A 16,749-nucleotide genomic window follows, 5' to 3' on the forward strand; every position below is an offset into this window, starting at 1 on the left:
TGTCCTGATATACATATATCTATCCTGATATATATATGTATATTTAGCCTATTAATCTAGTGGTTGTGAGAGAGAGAGTTTACGTGAGATACGCACCTCGATAAATACCTTGTCGAGAATCTTGACATGGTGCAAGCCAACTGGGTCAAATGGGAGAAGGTTCTTGAGGGCAGTTCTTACTCCAAGTGCACAATAGATTTTCAGCCATCTGTAGAACAAAATCCATAAGGATGAATTGATAATGTAAAAGAATGATGAATCTGTATAATCCACTGGTATCTGATGATTGAAGCTCAGGGAGATGCTGGATAACTCACTAGAGAAACTGGTGACAACTTTTTACAATGGTTCAGAACCCACACACCTTAGAAATCGAGTTGATGACAACTGCTTCGCTTGTCCTCCCCTCTTTCTTTTTATTAGGGGGCTTTTCTTGGGTTTTTCCCATGACTTTGCTAGAATTTTTAGTACATCGAGACCAATAGTCAAAATTTCGCTCGTGGGTTCTGGGTGACAAATTGAATGTGTTACCTCCTACAAGGAAACAAGTCTGTGGGAAACAGTTTTAATTGTCAAAGACAATTAAAACTGTTTCCCACAGACTTGTTTCCTTGTAGGAGGTAACACATTCAATTTGTCACCCAGAACCCACGAGCGAAATTTTGACTATTGGTCTCGATGTACTAAAAATTCTAGCAAAGTCATGGGAAAAACCCAAGAAAAGCCCCCTAATAAAAAGAAAGAGGGGAGGACAAGCGAAGCAGTTGTCATCAACTCGATTTCTAAGGTGTGTGGGTTCTGAACCATTGTAAAAAGTTGTCACCAGTTTCTCTAGTGAGTTATCCAGCATCTCCCTGAGCTTCAATCATCAGATACCAGTGGATTATACAGATTCATCATTCTTTTACATTATCAATTCATCCTTATGGATTTTGTTCTACAGATGGCTGAAAATCTATTGTGCACTTGGAGTAAGAACTGCCCTCAAGAACCTTCTCCCATTTGACCCAGTTGGCTTGCACCATGTCAAGATTCTCGACAAGGTATTTATCGAGGTGCGTATCTCACGTAAACTCTCTCTCTCACAACCACTAGATTAATAGGCTAAATATACATATATATATCAGGATAGATATATGTATATCAGGACATATCAGGATATATATATATCCTGATATGTCTATTGTAGTGTATCATGTACTCCTTTCTGTTGAAATTAAATTGTTATTGATTGTTAATCTGGTATCTGAGTGATTCACTTCTGATACACTGTCTCTCAATCCTCCTCCATCTTGAATCCGATCGCCTGCACATGTGACCGCTCGCATGAATTCCGAATTTGAGGTCGTTAAGGTTTCTGTGTCTTTCTGTGTCTATACTAGAAGACACAGTAGTGTCAGTCCTGACGAGGCACTAAAGAAGTGCCGACCCTCTGGTCACGTTTTCAAGCATTATTGATGTTCTGCAATAGATGACTGCAAGTTATGAATATTCTAACCAGATATATTACAAGAGTGATCTTAAAAATCCTTCACATATTTGAACAGTGATAAGTTTGTCAGAATTTTCATCTCCATTTATTCAAGCCATTTTCTGTGAAAAAAATTCATTGCAAACAGTTTCTGAAAGCTGTATCAATCTATTTTAGAATTATGGAAGTTAATAACAAAGAATTATCAATTATTTTCTCATTTGTTCTACCTCAATATAAATTCCTTTTATATTAAGATATTAGACAATACAAAAGCAAAGAAAAAACAATAATATGGGGATTTACCAACAAAGAACAAAAAAAAAAAAAACAAATACCTATTTATTCAATAATTTATCATCCCAAAATGTTCTAACAGACTTTTCAACCATTATTAAGTCTTGGTTAGTGAAGTGAATCTCTTGCCAGAAGAGCTCCCATGCATTGTACAGTGCAGCATTGTACAAAAACAAATGGTGTAAGAATCAAACTCATGTGGAAAGATAAAGTGGTGGACATCAATAACATTTGAAAACATATTGCCTTATATTTGGAAATGATAAGGATTTAAGGATTCACAACATATGCACAGATTACCATATATTTCCGCAGATAAGACAAGGTATAAATTTTTGTCAAAGTTTTATAGTTTTAACATATATCTGTCCTATAAGACGACCCCAAACTATCAATGGCCTATGAATTTAGTTTAGATCAGCAATCATCTGGACAATAATACTGTATAGCATATATAGAATTATGTCCTATTTGTAATTTTTCGAGTGAACAAATTTTATTTTCTTGCATCTGGCAGTACTGCCTTGCTATTGTTGCAAACATTCACACTGATTCAGGCATTTGGGTAATAACCTTGACTATTCACAAAAAGTCATATGGGCTATTCTATTTTGTGGACATACTCTACTCTCTACCAGTAAATAATTGCAGTTTGTCGGTTTTTTATAATGGTTTTAAATTTATATAAATTTCAATCTATTTTTTTTTGTATCTGCCCTATAAGATGACCCCGGATTTTGGGGACCATTTTTTATGATTCAACTATCATGTTATCTGCGGGAAAAATATACGGTATGCCATTTTTGCATCTCAGATGCTCAATAATTCAAAACCTTTCATTTTTTAACTTCATGTCTATTGAGATTTTTGATCATGCCACTAGAACTACAAAATATCAAAAAGATTAGTCCAAATCCACTGGCACCCTTAAGGTTTGTGTAGGGTTCTTTCCTTGAAAGAACAAATTATTTAAAAATTAGAGAATTAACTCTAATGATAAAAATAGGTAATTGACTAACAATTAAAATGCCATGATTTCTGATTTTTTAAAATTTTCTGCCTCATGTCTCTTCTTTTTTCAATTATAAGTTATTCAGTATTTATTTATTGAATGCAAAAAAAAAAAAAAAAAAAGTTTCATCAAAAATCAGTTTGTAATGGAGTTACTAATCCAAAAACCCAATATTTTACCTTTATAGTAACTTTTCATCTAAATCATTAAATGTCTGTGTAGTAAACCACATCACAAATAAAACAAATGCACTTATTTTCCTATTTTGTTGTTAATCCATATTTATATTCATGATATTAACATACTGTTGTAAATTTAGTATTATTACTGTATTTTCACAGAATGACTGGCATACCGATCTATCCAGAGAAAACATGAAATCAGATATATCTGTATGATAAAAACTGGCATACTGGTTTATCCCAGGGAAATACCAGCATGCCAGTTTAAGTGAGATTATACATTCCTCTCTAGAGGGCCTATTAAAAAAAAAAACAAGTTACGTCACATAAAAACAAACAAGTTTTTATTCTAAAACTGTAAAACTGTCAGCATTACGTCAAAAACTACGATTATACATTTAATTTCATTTTGTCTTCTTTCTAATTATGTAAAATACTCTTGGAATTCAGAAAGTGCTTTTTTTTATGTATATTTTATTGTTATTTGATTCGAAAATGCAAAAATACACATATTAAATTTAAGAAACTCACTGTAAATTATCTTAGCTTACACTTTTTAACATCAGTTTTTTGTGAAATTTGAGAGGAAGGTATTATTTTTAAGGTAGATAGTCAGTATAGCCTACACTAACTATTACTACTACTTTTAATGTCAATAAGTCATTAATTGTTTTATTGTCTTGTGAACAAAAACTCTTCCTGATTTTTAAGTCAGTCAAATTACAATGTTATTATTTTATTGTACTACGAAGAATGTTTATTTAATGTTTAATTAACAACTAGTTTTGTTAGATATGATTAATTTTATATTTTAGTCACAGTTTAACCGGAATGGTCTCCCCCTTTTATGTGGCATAGTCTATTATAAGAATCTTGTGTGTCAAACCATAATTTTTTATCTCAAATTAATGTGTATTTCATGAAAAATATAAGGGTTCAAATATATTTTAAATGTTTACATTTATAAAAACATTTACATTTTGTTACATGACTATTATCACATGCTTCACTTTAACATTATTATTTGTAAGAAAAACATTAAAAATATTGCATTTTTTACATGTTTTATTTTATTTATTAAAATTTATTTTATGTTCAATAAAGTTTAGCTATTGAATAAAGCATTAGAGATATGAAGTGTCTACCAGCAAACATGGTCTACATTGTTGTGGCAATGTGGCCATCCATATGGTTTAGTGCTTTATGAAATATGTATTTTAAATTTAAAGTTAGCAAGTTATTACTTCTTTGCTGAACATAATTGTTGGAAGTAAATCCAACAATTACGTTCAGCAGACATCCAAAAAATGTTGTTGCTGCTATTATCTTTCTTCTACATTAAGTTGCCATACTTTGAACAAGTCATTAACAAAACTATTCAATACAGTGTCTTTAAGTTAAATCAAGTATAACCAGTAATGATTTTCATGAAAGTAAAAATGATACATCTACCAAAAAAACCCCTGAATTTTTTGCATTTCTTAATGTTTCAAGCTGCCTCGAGTCTAAAACTGTAAAAATATAGGGTCATTTTTTGATCAATCATCATACTTTCCCTCTGTTACAAATAACAAGCCAGGAAAGTAATACTGGGTCTTCCAAAATGAATACTACTATTTTAAATTATTTTAATTATGTTAATTATTATCTGATAAGTATATGACACATACCATTTGGTAAAGTAACCATATCATTTTCTTCTGAACATTGATACTATGCAGATCATTCAATCTAACAGAACTAAATGTGTTGTGTTTTTAGGTCTGCAACTTTTATTATGAAACAATTTTTGATAAAAATATTTTCAATTTTTCTGACATAACTTTCTAATGTAGTCACAACCAAGAACCAAATTAGATTTTAATCAATTATTATTCACTTTACTTTTAATATGTCAATGCTTATTGATTAACTTATGGCTCTAACTTTTGATCCTTGGTTTTGAAAACAGACACTAAACTATTATTCTTATTCCACTTTGTGCTAGGTATTTACAGAATTATCATGATATATCACTGCTAAATATGTAAATCTTTTTGGAAAGCAATTTTAAAAATAAAATTGAACAAATGAAAAACTCCAAAAAACATTCCACTTTTTTTTTACTGGATTTAAGGTTTTCTTTAGTATTAATCTTAAATTAAATAACTGCCAAATAAACTGGCCCAAAGCAAGCACCATTATTGTAATTTTGAATGTAAATTATATATATATATATATATATTAAATTAATAAAATAAAGATGATGATTTGAATGAGTTAACACTAGCAAAAATATCCATAAACTGTGAACAAATATCCAATTTTAATGAATATTTATGTAATGATTTGAATTTTTTTAATATTATACATAGCCCCTAGCTTCTTAGCAGAAAAAAAAAACATTTGTACTTGGCACTGTGTTCAAACCTATTCTCTTATATATCTTTTCCAATTAAAACTGATTACAGTTTTATTGTTTTTAATGATAATTATAACAAAAAAAAAACTAATTGTTCAAACATTTTTCAGGTTTTTAGAACCGCTTCCTCTTCCTCTATATCGACTGTTTAATATAAAAACAATAAATAAGTTATTTATTTTGATTTTAAAAGTTTTTTTTTTTTTAAATTCTACTTGCTTGTAATTCTGTTAATAGTGAACCAGGAAGAGGACCCTCCATTTACCTTTGTAAATAAAGAAAGAATACTTGAATGCAACAAATGCACTTCTCCACACATGTATCTAAGGGTCCATTTTTTAGTAAACAACACAACAGTGGTACAGGGATGAATGTAGGTCTTAGCATGTTGTAATGTGAGCCCTCTAATATTAATTCTAGTTAAACTGCTGATACAATTCGGCATTCTTCACATAAATACATTCAACTCTTGAATTATTGCGTCGCAATGCAAACCGTTTCTAAAACATGTATAAAATTATATAATTATTTTCAAATGTTTTATTTTTAGTTTAAAAGATGAGACAGCTTAAGAACATTTCATTAATTTATTTTAAAAATTCGCTCATAAAACTTCAAAATTTTACTTAGAAGTCATAAGATCAATATTTAAGCATTAAAACTTTATTAATTTGAAATAAATTCTACTTTAATCATTAATTATGTAATAAAAAAAATTGCATTTAATTCTCATGCAAATTAATTAATCATGCAAAATTAAATAATTAAATACAATTATATGTACGCAAACAGTTTTTAATAATAATTTTATATCTCCTTGAATTTTTTTTTCTCCCTTTGAATACATTAAAGGCCAGATCATATTTATCCTATTTAGTAGATACGCATAAACCATTTTTTTAAATACGTTAACATGCTTACAACTTTCTTAGAAGCTGTTGTATTTTTATTTAGAGCAGATAATAATTAAATTATAATTAAACATAATATATCATGTTTAAATATAATTTATTTGGTATTTTGTTTAAGAGATACTTTCCTTTTAAAAAAAAAAAATATTCTCATCGGCATTAATTAATCAACGTTTTAAACTAGTATTCAATAAAAATTTTATTGTCGGCTCCTATCAAGTAAATGGATACTGATATTGCTGACGCAGATGATTATCGTTTACTCAATATGACTATTATACTGTTTGGTTGTGAACAAACTGATCAACAGTATCACATGTGATATTACTTCTACTTATTACTTACGAAATTAAAAATAAAAAGTACAAATGTTTTGAGCTTTATATTTAATATTATTTTAATTACTTTGTTTTTGTAACAGGGTTAATACAACCACTCGCTATCGGTTTTGAATTTTTAAATTAAAGAAGAAAAAATTCATCAAATTAAACAAACAAAATGGATGTAAATAATTTAGATAATGATAATGTTCATTAATAATGAAAAACTCATTACAATATCTTGATTACAATCATAATTAATTAAAAAATTAATCCCATTGTGATAATGAGTTTCCAACATTGTTATGGTGCATCTGCAAAAAAAAATAACAATATATTTTAAGTATTTTATAATCTCCTCTGTGGTGTAACTCCATAANCACCTAACGCTTACCTCTAGAGCCAAATTGGTTACGTAATTGATTTAGTAATTAGCCTTAAACTAGCCCAATAGATTTTCGGCATATGATTGGTGTTTAGTTATGTTATATATCGGGTTTTAGCAATGTTTGTAAAGTTTAGTCTACAACATCTAGGTAAGAAAATGTATCATACAATACAATAAATCAAAAACCATCCAAATAATTGGTTTTAAATGACATCCATTTTTGAGGATGTTAATTATTATTAATTTGTCCTGTATTACTATATTATTTATTTTTCTTCTTTTTTTTATATTAATTTTGTCATTATTAAATTTTTTATATAAAAAATTAAACAAAATGTAAATAATTTTTATAGCTGTAATTATATACAGAAAAAAAATCATTTTAAATTACAAAAATACAGAGTATTAAAGTGTTATAAAACTCTTTGTTTGAACTGTCAAAAGCAGTCAGGACCTGAGTATTTTTATTTCTAGTTTTTTGTTCTTTGAAGTTTTGATATAATATAATTTCTAGTTTTAAGTGTAATATATTCTAGTAAAGTTAAAAATATTGATCATTAATAATATCACTTCTTACCAGATTATTAATACCAATTAAAAGAATTTATAGACTCAAATAATATAGACATTATTTACAATTCCATTAATTTTCCTGCAATTAGAGTTGATAACAGCTAAGAAAATGCTTTGTCAACAATTATAATTAGAGTTTAAGTGACTCAGATAATTTGAAATAGTACTGAAAAATAAAATACCTATAAATAAAGTAGTTATACAAAAATAAAGTAACACAAAAATTGCAATAAGTTTTTCCTATATTTGCTGAGTAAATGAACAGTTATACTTAATGTGTAAATTTGTACAGCTGAACAGTGTGTATAGTCTATTCACTGTACGTCATGCACGATATGAAGAAGTAAAGTGACAACTTCATCACTATACACTACAGAATATATCCCTCTGTGTTACCTGTCTGATTGTAGAAGCAACAGCAATGTCCTAACAAAAATGTGAACATCCATTATTCTAAATTTAGTACCAGATAACTGTTAAGAAAAGAGTACTGCTTTTGCAAACTATTTCTTGCAGAAGCATGCACAAAGTAATACCAAAATGGACTATATTTAAAAAGATAGTTTAGTTATACAAAATAAATTTATTTTAAATAAAAGAAAATACTTTCACATTTACAATTAAAGCATTGAATCATCAACTGATTACATGCATTTTTCTAAATAAGTAAACAAAAAATAACAAAAATGTGCAAATAGTAACAAATTAACAAGATTACAAAATTAATAAAATTATAAAACACATCATAATGATCCTGGTCACGTTAGAGTTTTTAAAAAGACCTACATGCAATAGATAGCAAGTCCACATCTCTGTAGCTAATGCAGTTTGAATCTCTGCTAGATTTACATATCTCCAAGGTCTCCAAGTACCTAAGCAAGTTAAGATATTTAGCCAGTCTTATGACCTGTGTCCTCCCAATTAATTTGCACCTCCCTCCTGCTGGGTAAAATAAGCTGCTAAAGTTTATTGCATAGATTCTGTTAATTATTGATACGCAACTCACTATTTATGGCATGAGCTTTCTATGTGAACTCTGATGTGACCAAGATTGGTGCAATATGTTTTATAATTTTATTAATTTCATAGTCTTGTTAAACAAATAAAAATGTCTTAAGTGCAAACAAAACAAAAAGTGCTCTTTTTGTTTCATTTTGTATTATCAAGTGTGTTATTAAGTTGATTAACTTCTAAAAAGTAAACAATGTGGTCCAAAAATATTTATAAATTTAGTGTAATTCCTAACACAAAAGCCTAATTTCTTACAATTATCATTAAAACTTACAATATAGATATTGAATATAGTTTATATTTTATTAAATGTAAATTAAATATTGTTTAAATTAAAAAATATATATTTTTAAATAAACAAAAATATTTTTTTCACTTAACTTAGTAAACACACATATTTTTGTTTTAAATTTAATAAAATTTAAATGACTTAAATAATGTTTTAAAATTTATCTATTTGGAAACTCTCACTAGCAATCATTTGGGTGTTTTGAAAAAAAATCAGACATTATTTAAGGAGTCTTAAAAGAGTATAATGTAACAATATTTTAAACTTACTGTTCCTTATTGAGATTTCTAGGACAATCATTTGGATCTTCTCCAGGAAACTCATGAGGATAAAGCTGGATGGAATGAGGATAAAATATTTGCATCACCTGTTAAAAATATTAATTTTTTAAAAATGAATTACATCATAAAAATTAACAAAAAAATCTTTTCAATTGCAATTTTTAATGCAATATACAAACTTGACAAAATTAATTTACATATAAAAAAAGCAAGAAATTAAAAAAAAAGAAAAATGTAATACATTGTTTTACTGATGAAAAATTATAAAAATAAATAGTTACTAAATGTTTTTGGATACAGAGATGGAAATAGCAGAAATACAGAAATTTATAATTGTAATGAGACAAACATTAAAATCTTAAGAATTTCTAAATTGTAAAAGATAAACTAACACAAACCAATGTAACAAAATCTTACTAAAATGAGCATGAAGGATTTTTATTGTGCAGATATCTGCTACCGAATGACGTGCCAAATCTGATAGGGCAGATTCAGATTTGTCACATAAATGTCTCATCATTTTGCATAAGTATTTCTGACTGTACTTAAAAGAAGTCAATAAAACATATCACGTACTATATGCAGGTTAAACAAAACTATCATTAAACATTAAAAAATAGTATATATATACCTAACAGAAAAGAAATGTGTCTTGAAACTTCCAAATACAAATATAATTTAACATTCGTTAATTGAATGTTACTCAGATCTCGGATAAACTTGCACATTAACATTAAAGGGGAAAAACAACTGTTGCTAAACAAGTATAAATAATGTATGTAATGAGTTGTAAGAGATAAACAAAGATATGAGAAGAATACATAGATAATTAAAAGCTCTTATCTATTCCAAACTGGTTTTCACTTTTATGATCACATTATAGATTGCAATGGCTCACAAATTAATTATGCACATTAATTATGTATTATCAGAATTTATTAGTTTTTGTTCACAAAAAATACCATTAATTCAAAGCTAAAATAATAAGATAAACATTAGTGCGCCAGAACAGTCAGACTTTTTTAAAACTATTCTCTTCGGTAATAGATCCGAAGCAGAGATTCAGTCTCTAAAACTTTTATTTCATTGTTTTGCTTGGACTTCTTTATTGCATTGTAATTTGAAAAAGTTGTAGATCTATAAATTTCCACTGTCATCCATCTCTCTGTTTGTCTTTCCTTAATCTCAAGAACAGAGTTAGACAGACGAAAGACGAGACCAGATATGGAAACCTTAGGGGCAGGAGGCCCCAATTAACTATCTATAAATTTCCGATGCAAACCAAAAGTCATATTATTTCAATTCAAAAATTTTCTCCAAAAGGTGGTAGATAGATGACCAGCACAATGCCATTCTTAAAGGAAAAGTATGATGTACAGGGACATGCCAGTACAAATTTGAGGTGGCGAACCCATGTACATCATACACATTTAAATTAAATTAAATTTAAAATATGATTAAAAATTGCAGCCTGGCACTATAACCACATCACAATAAATAATTGCTCATTTTAATAGTATTTTTAATCCTAGATTTATAAATATTTTACAAAAAAATAAATTTACATATATTATTATTAATCTACATATCATTAAAAGTTTGAATATGCTAAATACTCAAGCTTTTAATGAGTCTCCACAAATTCATTTTATCTTATAATTTAAATAGCATTTAAGAAATGAGATAACAGTATTCATAAAGCGTAATGTTTATTTTCTGTTTTTATGCAGTTGAGATGATGTCGCCACGCCTTTTGCAAAACTCAATGCCTATGTGATGCAACATACTACCGCTAAAAGCAAATACTAGACAAATTTTCTTGTATATCACAAGCAATCCTTATCCTACAAATTACGCAATTTAAATCTTGTATAAACTAAACAAACTAAGAAACTATTTTTGTTATATTATTGTCTACTTAGGACTTAGCATATTATCAGGACTTATTATACTGGTGTTCTGTTTCTGCAAAAGGAATATATAAGTCCTAATAATATGCTAAGTCCTGAGTAGACAACAATATAATAAAAATAGTATAAAATAAAAACATAAAAGCAATTGAATTAAGGCTAAGAAACTACTTAAAAGTNAGTTAATATAATAATTTAGAAAATAATAAATCATCATAAAAATTACATTATTACATCTAATTTTTATGATAACACAATCTTAAATATTAATAAAGATATAAAAGTTTATATATTCACGGCCTGCTCATCCATCCGTTCATCTGGAAGATTTCTGAGAAACTACAAGAATTAGACCCAAGATTTTTAGGAATTAAAGAATTGTATTAGATGTAATCTCCTTGTAGAACTTTGTATTGAATTACACACCCATTTACACAACCTCTAGTATTATGTTACAACAATTTCTAACTGCATTGCATCACGCATGTTTAGTATCACCGGTATACCCTACATTCTCAAAAGTAAAAGTCATAGTGTATTGAGTCAGAATTTTCTATTTTACATAAATATTCATAAAATAACTTTATACATGTATAAAGCTGCATTTATACTGTATGTAAAATGTAAAAAGATATCATTACAGCTAATATTTTTTAAAAATTATATCAAACTTTTACATAATGCTACATACAATTTTTAACTACCGTTAGTCAGATTTGATAGGCTCTTTGCAGCAATTTATTCACTTTTATTATACAGTTACATTAAAAGTTTGGTTTAAATCTTCTGCTTTAAGTTACATTAAATAAAGCAATTCACATAAGATGGATCGAAAACTAAGAAAAAAAAAAAAATGTATTTAGAACATAAATCCTAATTCATAAATAATGTGTCTGTTTAGAGCCATAGAAAACGTTTCCTTTTAATATGATTTTGTCATTTCACCTGAGATTTTGGATGAAATTTTTAATAAAAGCTGGATTCAAATAGTTTGTATTTAACTTTTAACAGTTAATCGAAAAAATATAATATAAATATAATAAATTTACTTCTTAAAATGATTAATCTTAGTCCTTGTAAGTTGAAACTTAGTAAATATCCATTTTACATAGTTTATACCTTGGATGCTGTTTGCTTCTTCACTTGCTGATGTATTTGAATAAAAGGAAATTCAAACTGCTTGTCAACAAAGCCAAAAATAAGAATGAATATACTATTATTTAAATATGGTGCCAAGTTTTTTCTTTTTTCTGTTTTCAAGTGACGTATCAGCTTTTAACTACTTAGTTCACAAAACATATAAACTCTACGATAGAAATACAAACTTATCCATTATTTTGGTTAAAAATAGACTCCAAAGTAAAAAGTTTCTCATATGATGGCAAAATAACTGTTTACTGATTACAAAATGATTGAAGCATATTGACAGAATTCTTAGAATTTGGTTAAGTTGTCGCTTGAGATCAATATCTGGTCTCGATTTCTTTTGTCGAATGGATTACACTTAGATTCAATGTTATTTCCTTATTAAAAATAAATCAGCCACTTAATTATCCTTATTTTGTGAAGAGATTAAATAATTCATTTACGATAATATGAGTTACGTTTCTATCTCCCTAAGTGTCTTTGACAAAAATAAAGAAATTGACTTCTCAATAATGTAACCCTCCAAGTAATAAGTTTTTAAAAATTTACATATCAGATAAAAATAATTTATGATTTAAAAATTATTATTTCAATTTGATTTTGGAAAGATTTCACCTCCTGTTTTCATAATTTTGCTTAACTGTTTACAATCACTTAATTAAATAGAGTGAGAAGCAATCAAAATTGAAGGAGTTTATTCCTAAAATAATTTTTTCCATATGTCTTCATTATAAAATAAAAAGTATCTATTCTGTTTTTGTCTTAAAACTCTGGATTATAAAAATAGAAAATCGAAAAATTGAAATTACTTTCATTTCAATCCATAAGAATGACAAAAATAAAACTTCTATTTTTCCTCCTTAGCAATCGATCAAACATATCTTCGGAAGAATAAACTTTGTTTGGAAACAAATTAAACTTTCCTAGCCAATTCATTTTAAACTATATTTAAATTTAGCTATAAATTTGAAATTTCAAACAGAACAGTCTAAATTTAACCTGACCTTATTTGTCATTTGCTAGTAACATATACATATATTTCATTTTGTTAAAAATAGCAGACACTGTAAGAAATTACAAAGAACTTTTAAAATTGAAAATAAAACTATAAACTTTTTGTCATTTCTTTTTAATCATAATTATCTACTTCACTTGTCAAACTTGGCATTAAACCAAAGTGACCTTACATTGTAATTTACGTAATATTCTATCAATTTCAATAAAATTACACGTAAATATATAATTATAATCATTGAACTTGAGAAACCCGATTTTGCTCGCCTCAAACTTGTTCATTTTTAAATTAATACTCGCCCTATTAGTGTATTAAATGAATTAAAATATAGATCGGAGAAGCAATGAGATGCCAATAATTAAATTAATCTTAGTGGTAATAATTAAAGTAATGGAAAATGAACTCCAGTCTCAGATAAATGTGATTTAACATATACTTACTTAAATAGTAAATTTATACTAAATAAATATGTAAAGTGTGATTTCTAACTGGTAGTTAACTAGTTTAATAACTATAAATAAATAATATCTTTAGGTTTTAATATAAACTAATATCTTTGTCTAGTTAGGCAGCCATCTTTAGGTTTTGGAATATAATATTTAAATGTGAACAGTAATATAAGTTACATATTAAATAAAAATAAATCTTCACAAGTATATAAATATTTTACAAATCAATTAATATTCAGTTAACACTATACACTTACACGCAGGCAACTTGTATATATTTGATAGTTAGAATGCAAATTCGTATTTAATTTTTACAAAGAAATTTCGATTCATCACAAAAAAATATAAAATAGCTATTCAAAAGCAAACGTAAGAAGAGTTATAAAAATAATCAGCAGGGGATACATTCAATTTATTTACTAATAGTCCACGATTCTTAAACAATATAATTGCTTATTCATCCCTCGATTTTGTTGAAAAGAACTCTTTCTACGCAGGATATTTAAATCTCGTGCAGTCGGAAGACCACTTTGATACGAGAAATCCTCTACCAATCTATCGACATCAAGAACTCGCACCAATTCTCATAAATGCATATCGTAACACGTTCCTTCGGCATTATGAACTTCAGACACAATGCATTTTTATAATGTTTTTTTATATTCTCGTTCGACTAGTTTATCTTCTCGTCTCCGAAAGTTCATAACACTGCAAGACGACTTACAATACACATTAGTAATTCCTCAACTACCAAAATATACATTTTTAGATCTTAAACGAGTTAACAATTTAAATCTGCAACATCAGCTTAAACACTATGTAACTGATATTAAGCAATGCTAAATCTAATACAAACCTAGGTTAACATATAAATGACGCCCACTTTCGGTTAATAAAATAAAATAACATTAAACATCTAACGTAGACCTCAAAATTGTAATATTCCGCCCATACCACACTGCCCCAGAAGGGGTCTAAACTTTAAAATATCTGGTCATAAATTATTCGACTGACATTCTTAGAATAAAATAATATTTTCATTGTGCAATCATTTATTTGTCATTGCCTGTAGATAATGATTAATCGAAAGAGGAGCTATTTTAGTTCGGAAATCGATAAAATAATGGACTTTAAAGTGGTTTAAACTGTATTTTTTGCCGATCAACATCGACTAAACTACACATAAACGAAAAAAATCAAGTTATGTAATTGAATACGTAAGTACGAAAGGTCAAAGAACGTTCGTTTCCAGTTACGAGCCTGTATTAGAATTTTTATATATGTATTTAATTATTTATAACTTTAGCTGGAAGCGAATAACTAGTAGCCTAAAACGGAAACTATTTAAAAAAAAAACAATCATTAAAGTTCGATAAATAAAAACACGAATAAAAAAAACAGAACGTATATGTACCGGTTCCAGTCGCCATGTTGTGTAATCAAAAGTAACAGTAGACGTCATTCTCGCGGTAGTTCCGCGCAAGCTTTTTTCGCGGGTAATAATAATAATATTTTTTCAAAAATTTAGATCAGTGACACGTTCTACAACGAACAACAAACCGAATCCTCACGTTTTAATATATAATGCGCATTTTTCTAAGTTTTACAGTAATGGGCAACGAAGCGCGGCAACGTACAATACGATCACAACGTAATGCACGCACTTAACAACGTTTCGCGTGCGTTTGGCTTAGGAAAAAACACATAAAATATGTTTTTAATGGAAATAAGATAACGAATCATTCATAATTCAGGATACACGCGACAAAGCAGTAAAAGTAATATTTATATTATGCAATCGATATATAAACATGAAGCGACGAGCGAAGCGACGTCGCCTCTATCGGTCGCGACTCTACACGAAATTTAGCAGGTTTATTAATCGTAATTTAATTTGTCGACTGTTCGGAATAAACAAATGTTTTATTTCTGTTATAATTTCGTAATTAGATTTTGAAGTTCGGGTAAATTAACAAGGGAAACGGAGAGGGACGTCTCGAAAACAAGATGGCTGCGGCCCACGGTGCACTTTGTTTACTTTTGCCGTTTCGTTATTTTAAATGGATAAACTTTCGTAACATCTTATCGTAGTGACTTTATTATAACGATTCGGTCGAAATTAGCGATCGCATATTTAAAATCGTTTATAAACTCGTATAACGAGAAGAAATTTCGATATAAAGACTATTTTCTCGAATCTAATACATTCTAAATGAGAAAATCGAAAGTTAAAACTTACTAGAGAATGAATAAACGATAAAAAGTCCATTTTCTTCTTGTAAACGTCTTTAAGAACAGCTGTTTAAAGTCAATAGTGACCTTTTTTTTTTATTATTATTTAGCCGTGGCCTAACCGGACGACGAAAGCAACATCCTCTCCACCGCTTCCATTTCCCTAAAACCGCGCCCTCTTACATCCATTGATGAAATCGAGATGGCAACTTCTCCCTCTTTCGACATTCGCTCGAGTTCCGTCAAGCGTTCATAAGATAGAAATTTGCCTTTATTAATAACTTTCGACCGTTTTAAATAATTTTAAAACACTCGACTGGAAAAAATAGTTACGTAACTAGGCGAAATTTATTTTATATCGTAGCGTGGGAATGCCTTATCTGTGGTTAACTCGTTCGGTGTATTTTAATATGGAAACGTCATCTATTAAATTGCTATTTATTCCGTAAACTTGTTTCTGACTTTAAATTTTTTAAAAATGCAAACCGTAGAAGATGAAAAATTCGTGGATGTTTTAAACATTTCTTTTTGTGTGTGTGTGTGTGTGTAAATTATATAAAAATAATGTCTGAAGAATCGAATGTTTTGATTCTCCATGCATTCGATGAGGCAAAAAATGTGAAATTTTACCACATTGCAATAATTAAAATTTTCTTTTAATGTATACTAAATAATGATAAATGTGATTATTTAAACTTTAATTACATTTAGAACTGTATAAATTTACATCACCGATTTGTAGACAATTACATTCGACCCCCTATAACCGTTTTATATGAATTCCATGTTATACGAGTCACTTAGATTTTACAAATACGTGTGCCGGGCTGTGAACGGCTCACGTATTTGTAAAATCTAAGT

General features: G+C 28.2%; 1 protein-coding gene across 1 annotated transcript in view; it reads left to right on the top strand.

Annotated features, from left to right (window-relative positions):
• Positions 1-11,066, top strand: part of LOC111615172 — a 50,026-nt gene extending 38,960 nt beyond the window's left edge. The window contains exon 3 of the mRNA XM_023356570.1: positions 10,867-11,066. Coding sequence (XP_023212338.1) covers positions 10,867-10,913 — 47 coding nt within the window. The 3' untranslated portion in view covers positions 10,914-11,066. The remainder of the gene's footprint in view (positions 1-10,866) is intronic.
• The last annotated feature ends 5,683 nt before the right edge of the window (positions 11,067-16,749 follow it).

This window comes from Centruroides sculpturatus, unplaced genomic scaffold (assembly GCF_000671375.1).
Source record: "Centruroides sculpturatus isolate CEXI.00-Female unplaced genomic scaffold, Cexi_2.0 scaffold2161, whole genome shotgun sequence".
Lineage (NCBI taxonomy): Eukaryota > Metazoa > Arthropoda > Arachnida > Scorpiones > Buthidae > Centruroides > Centruroides sculpturatus.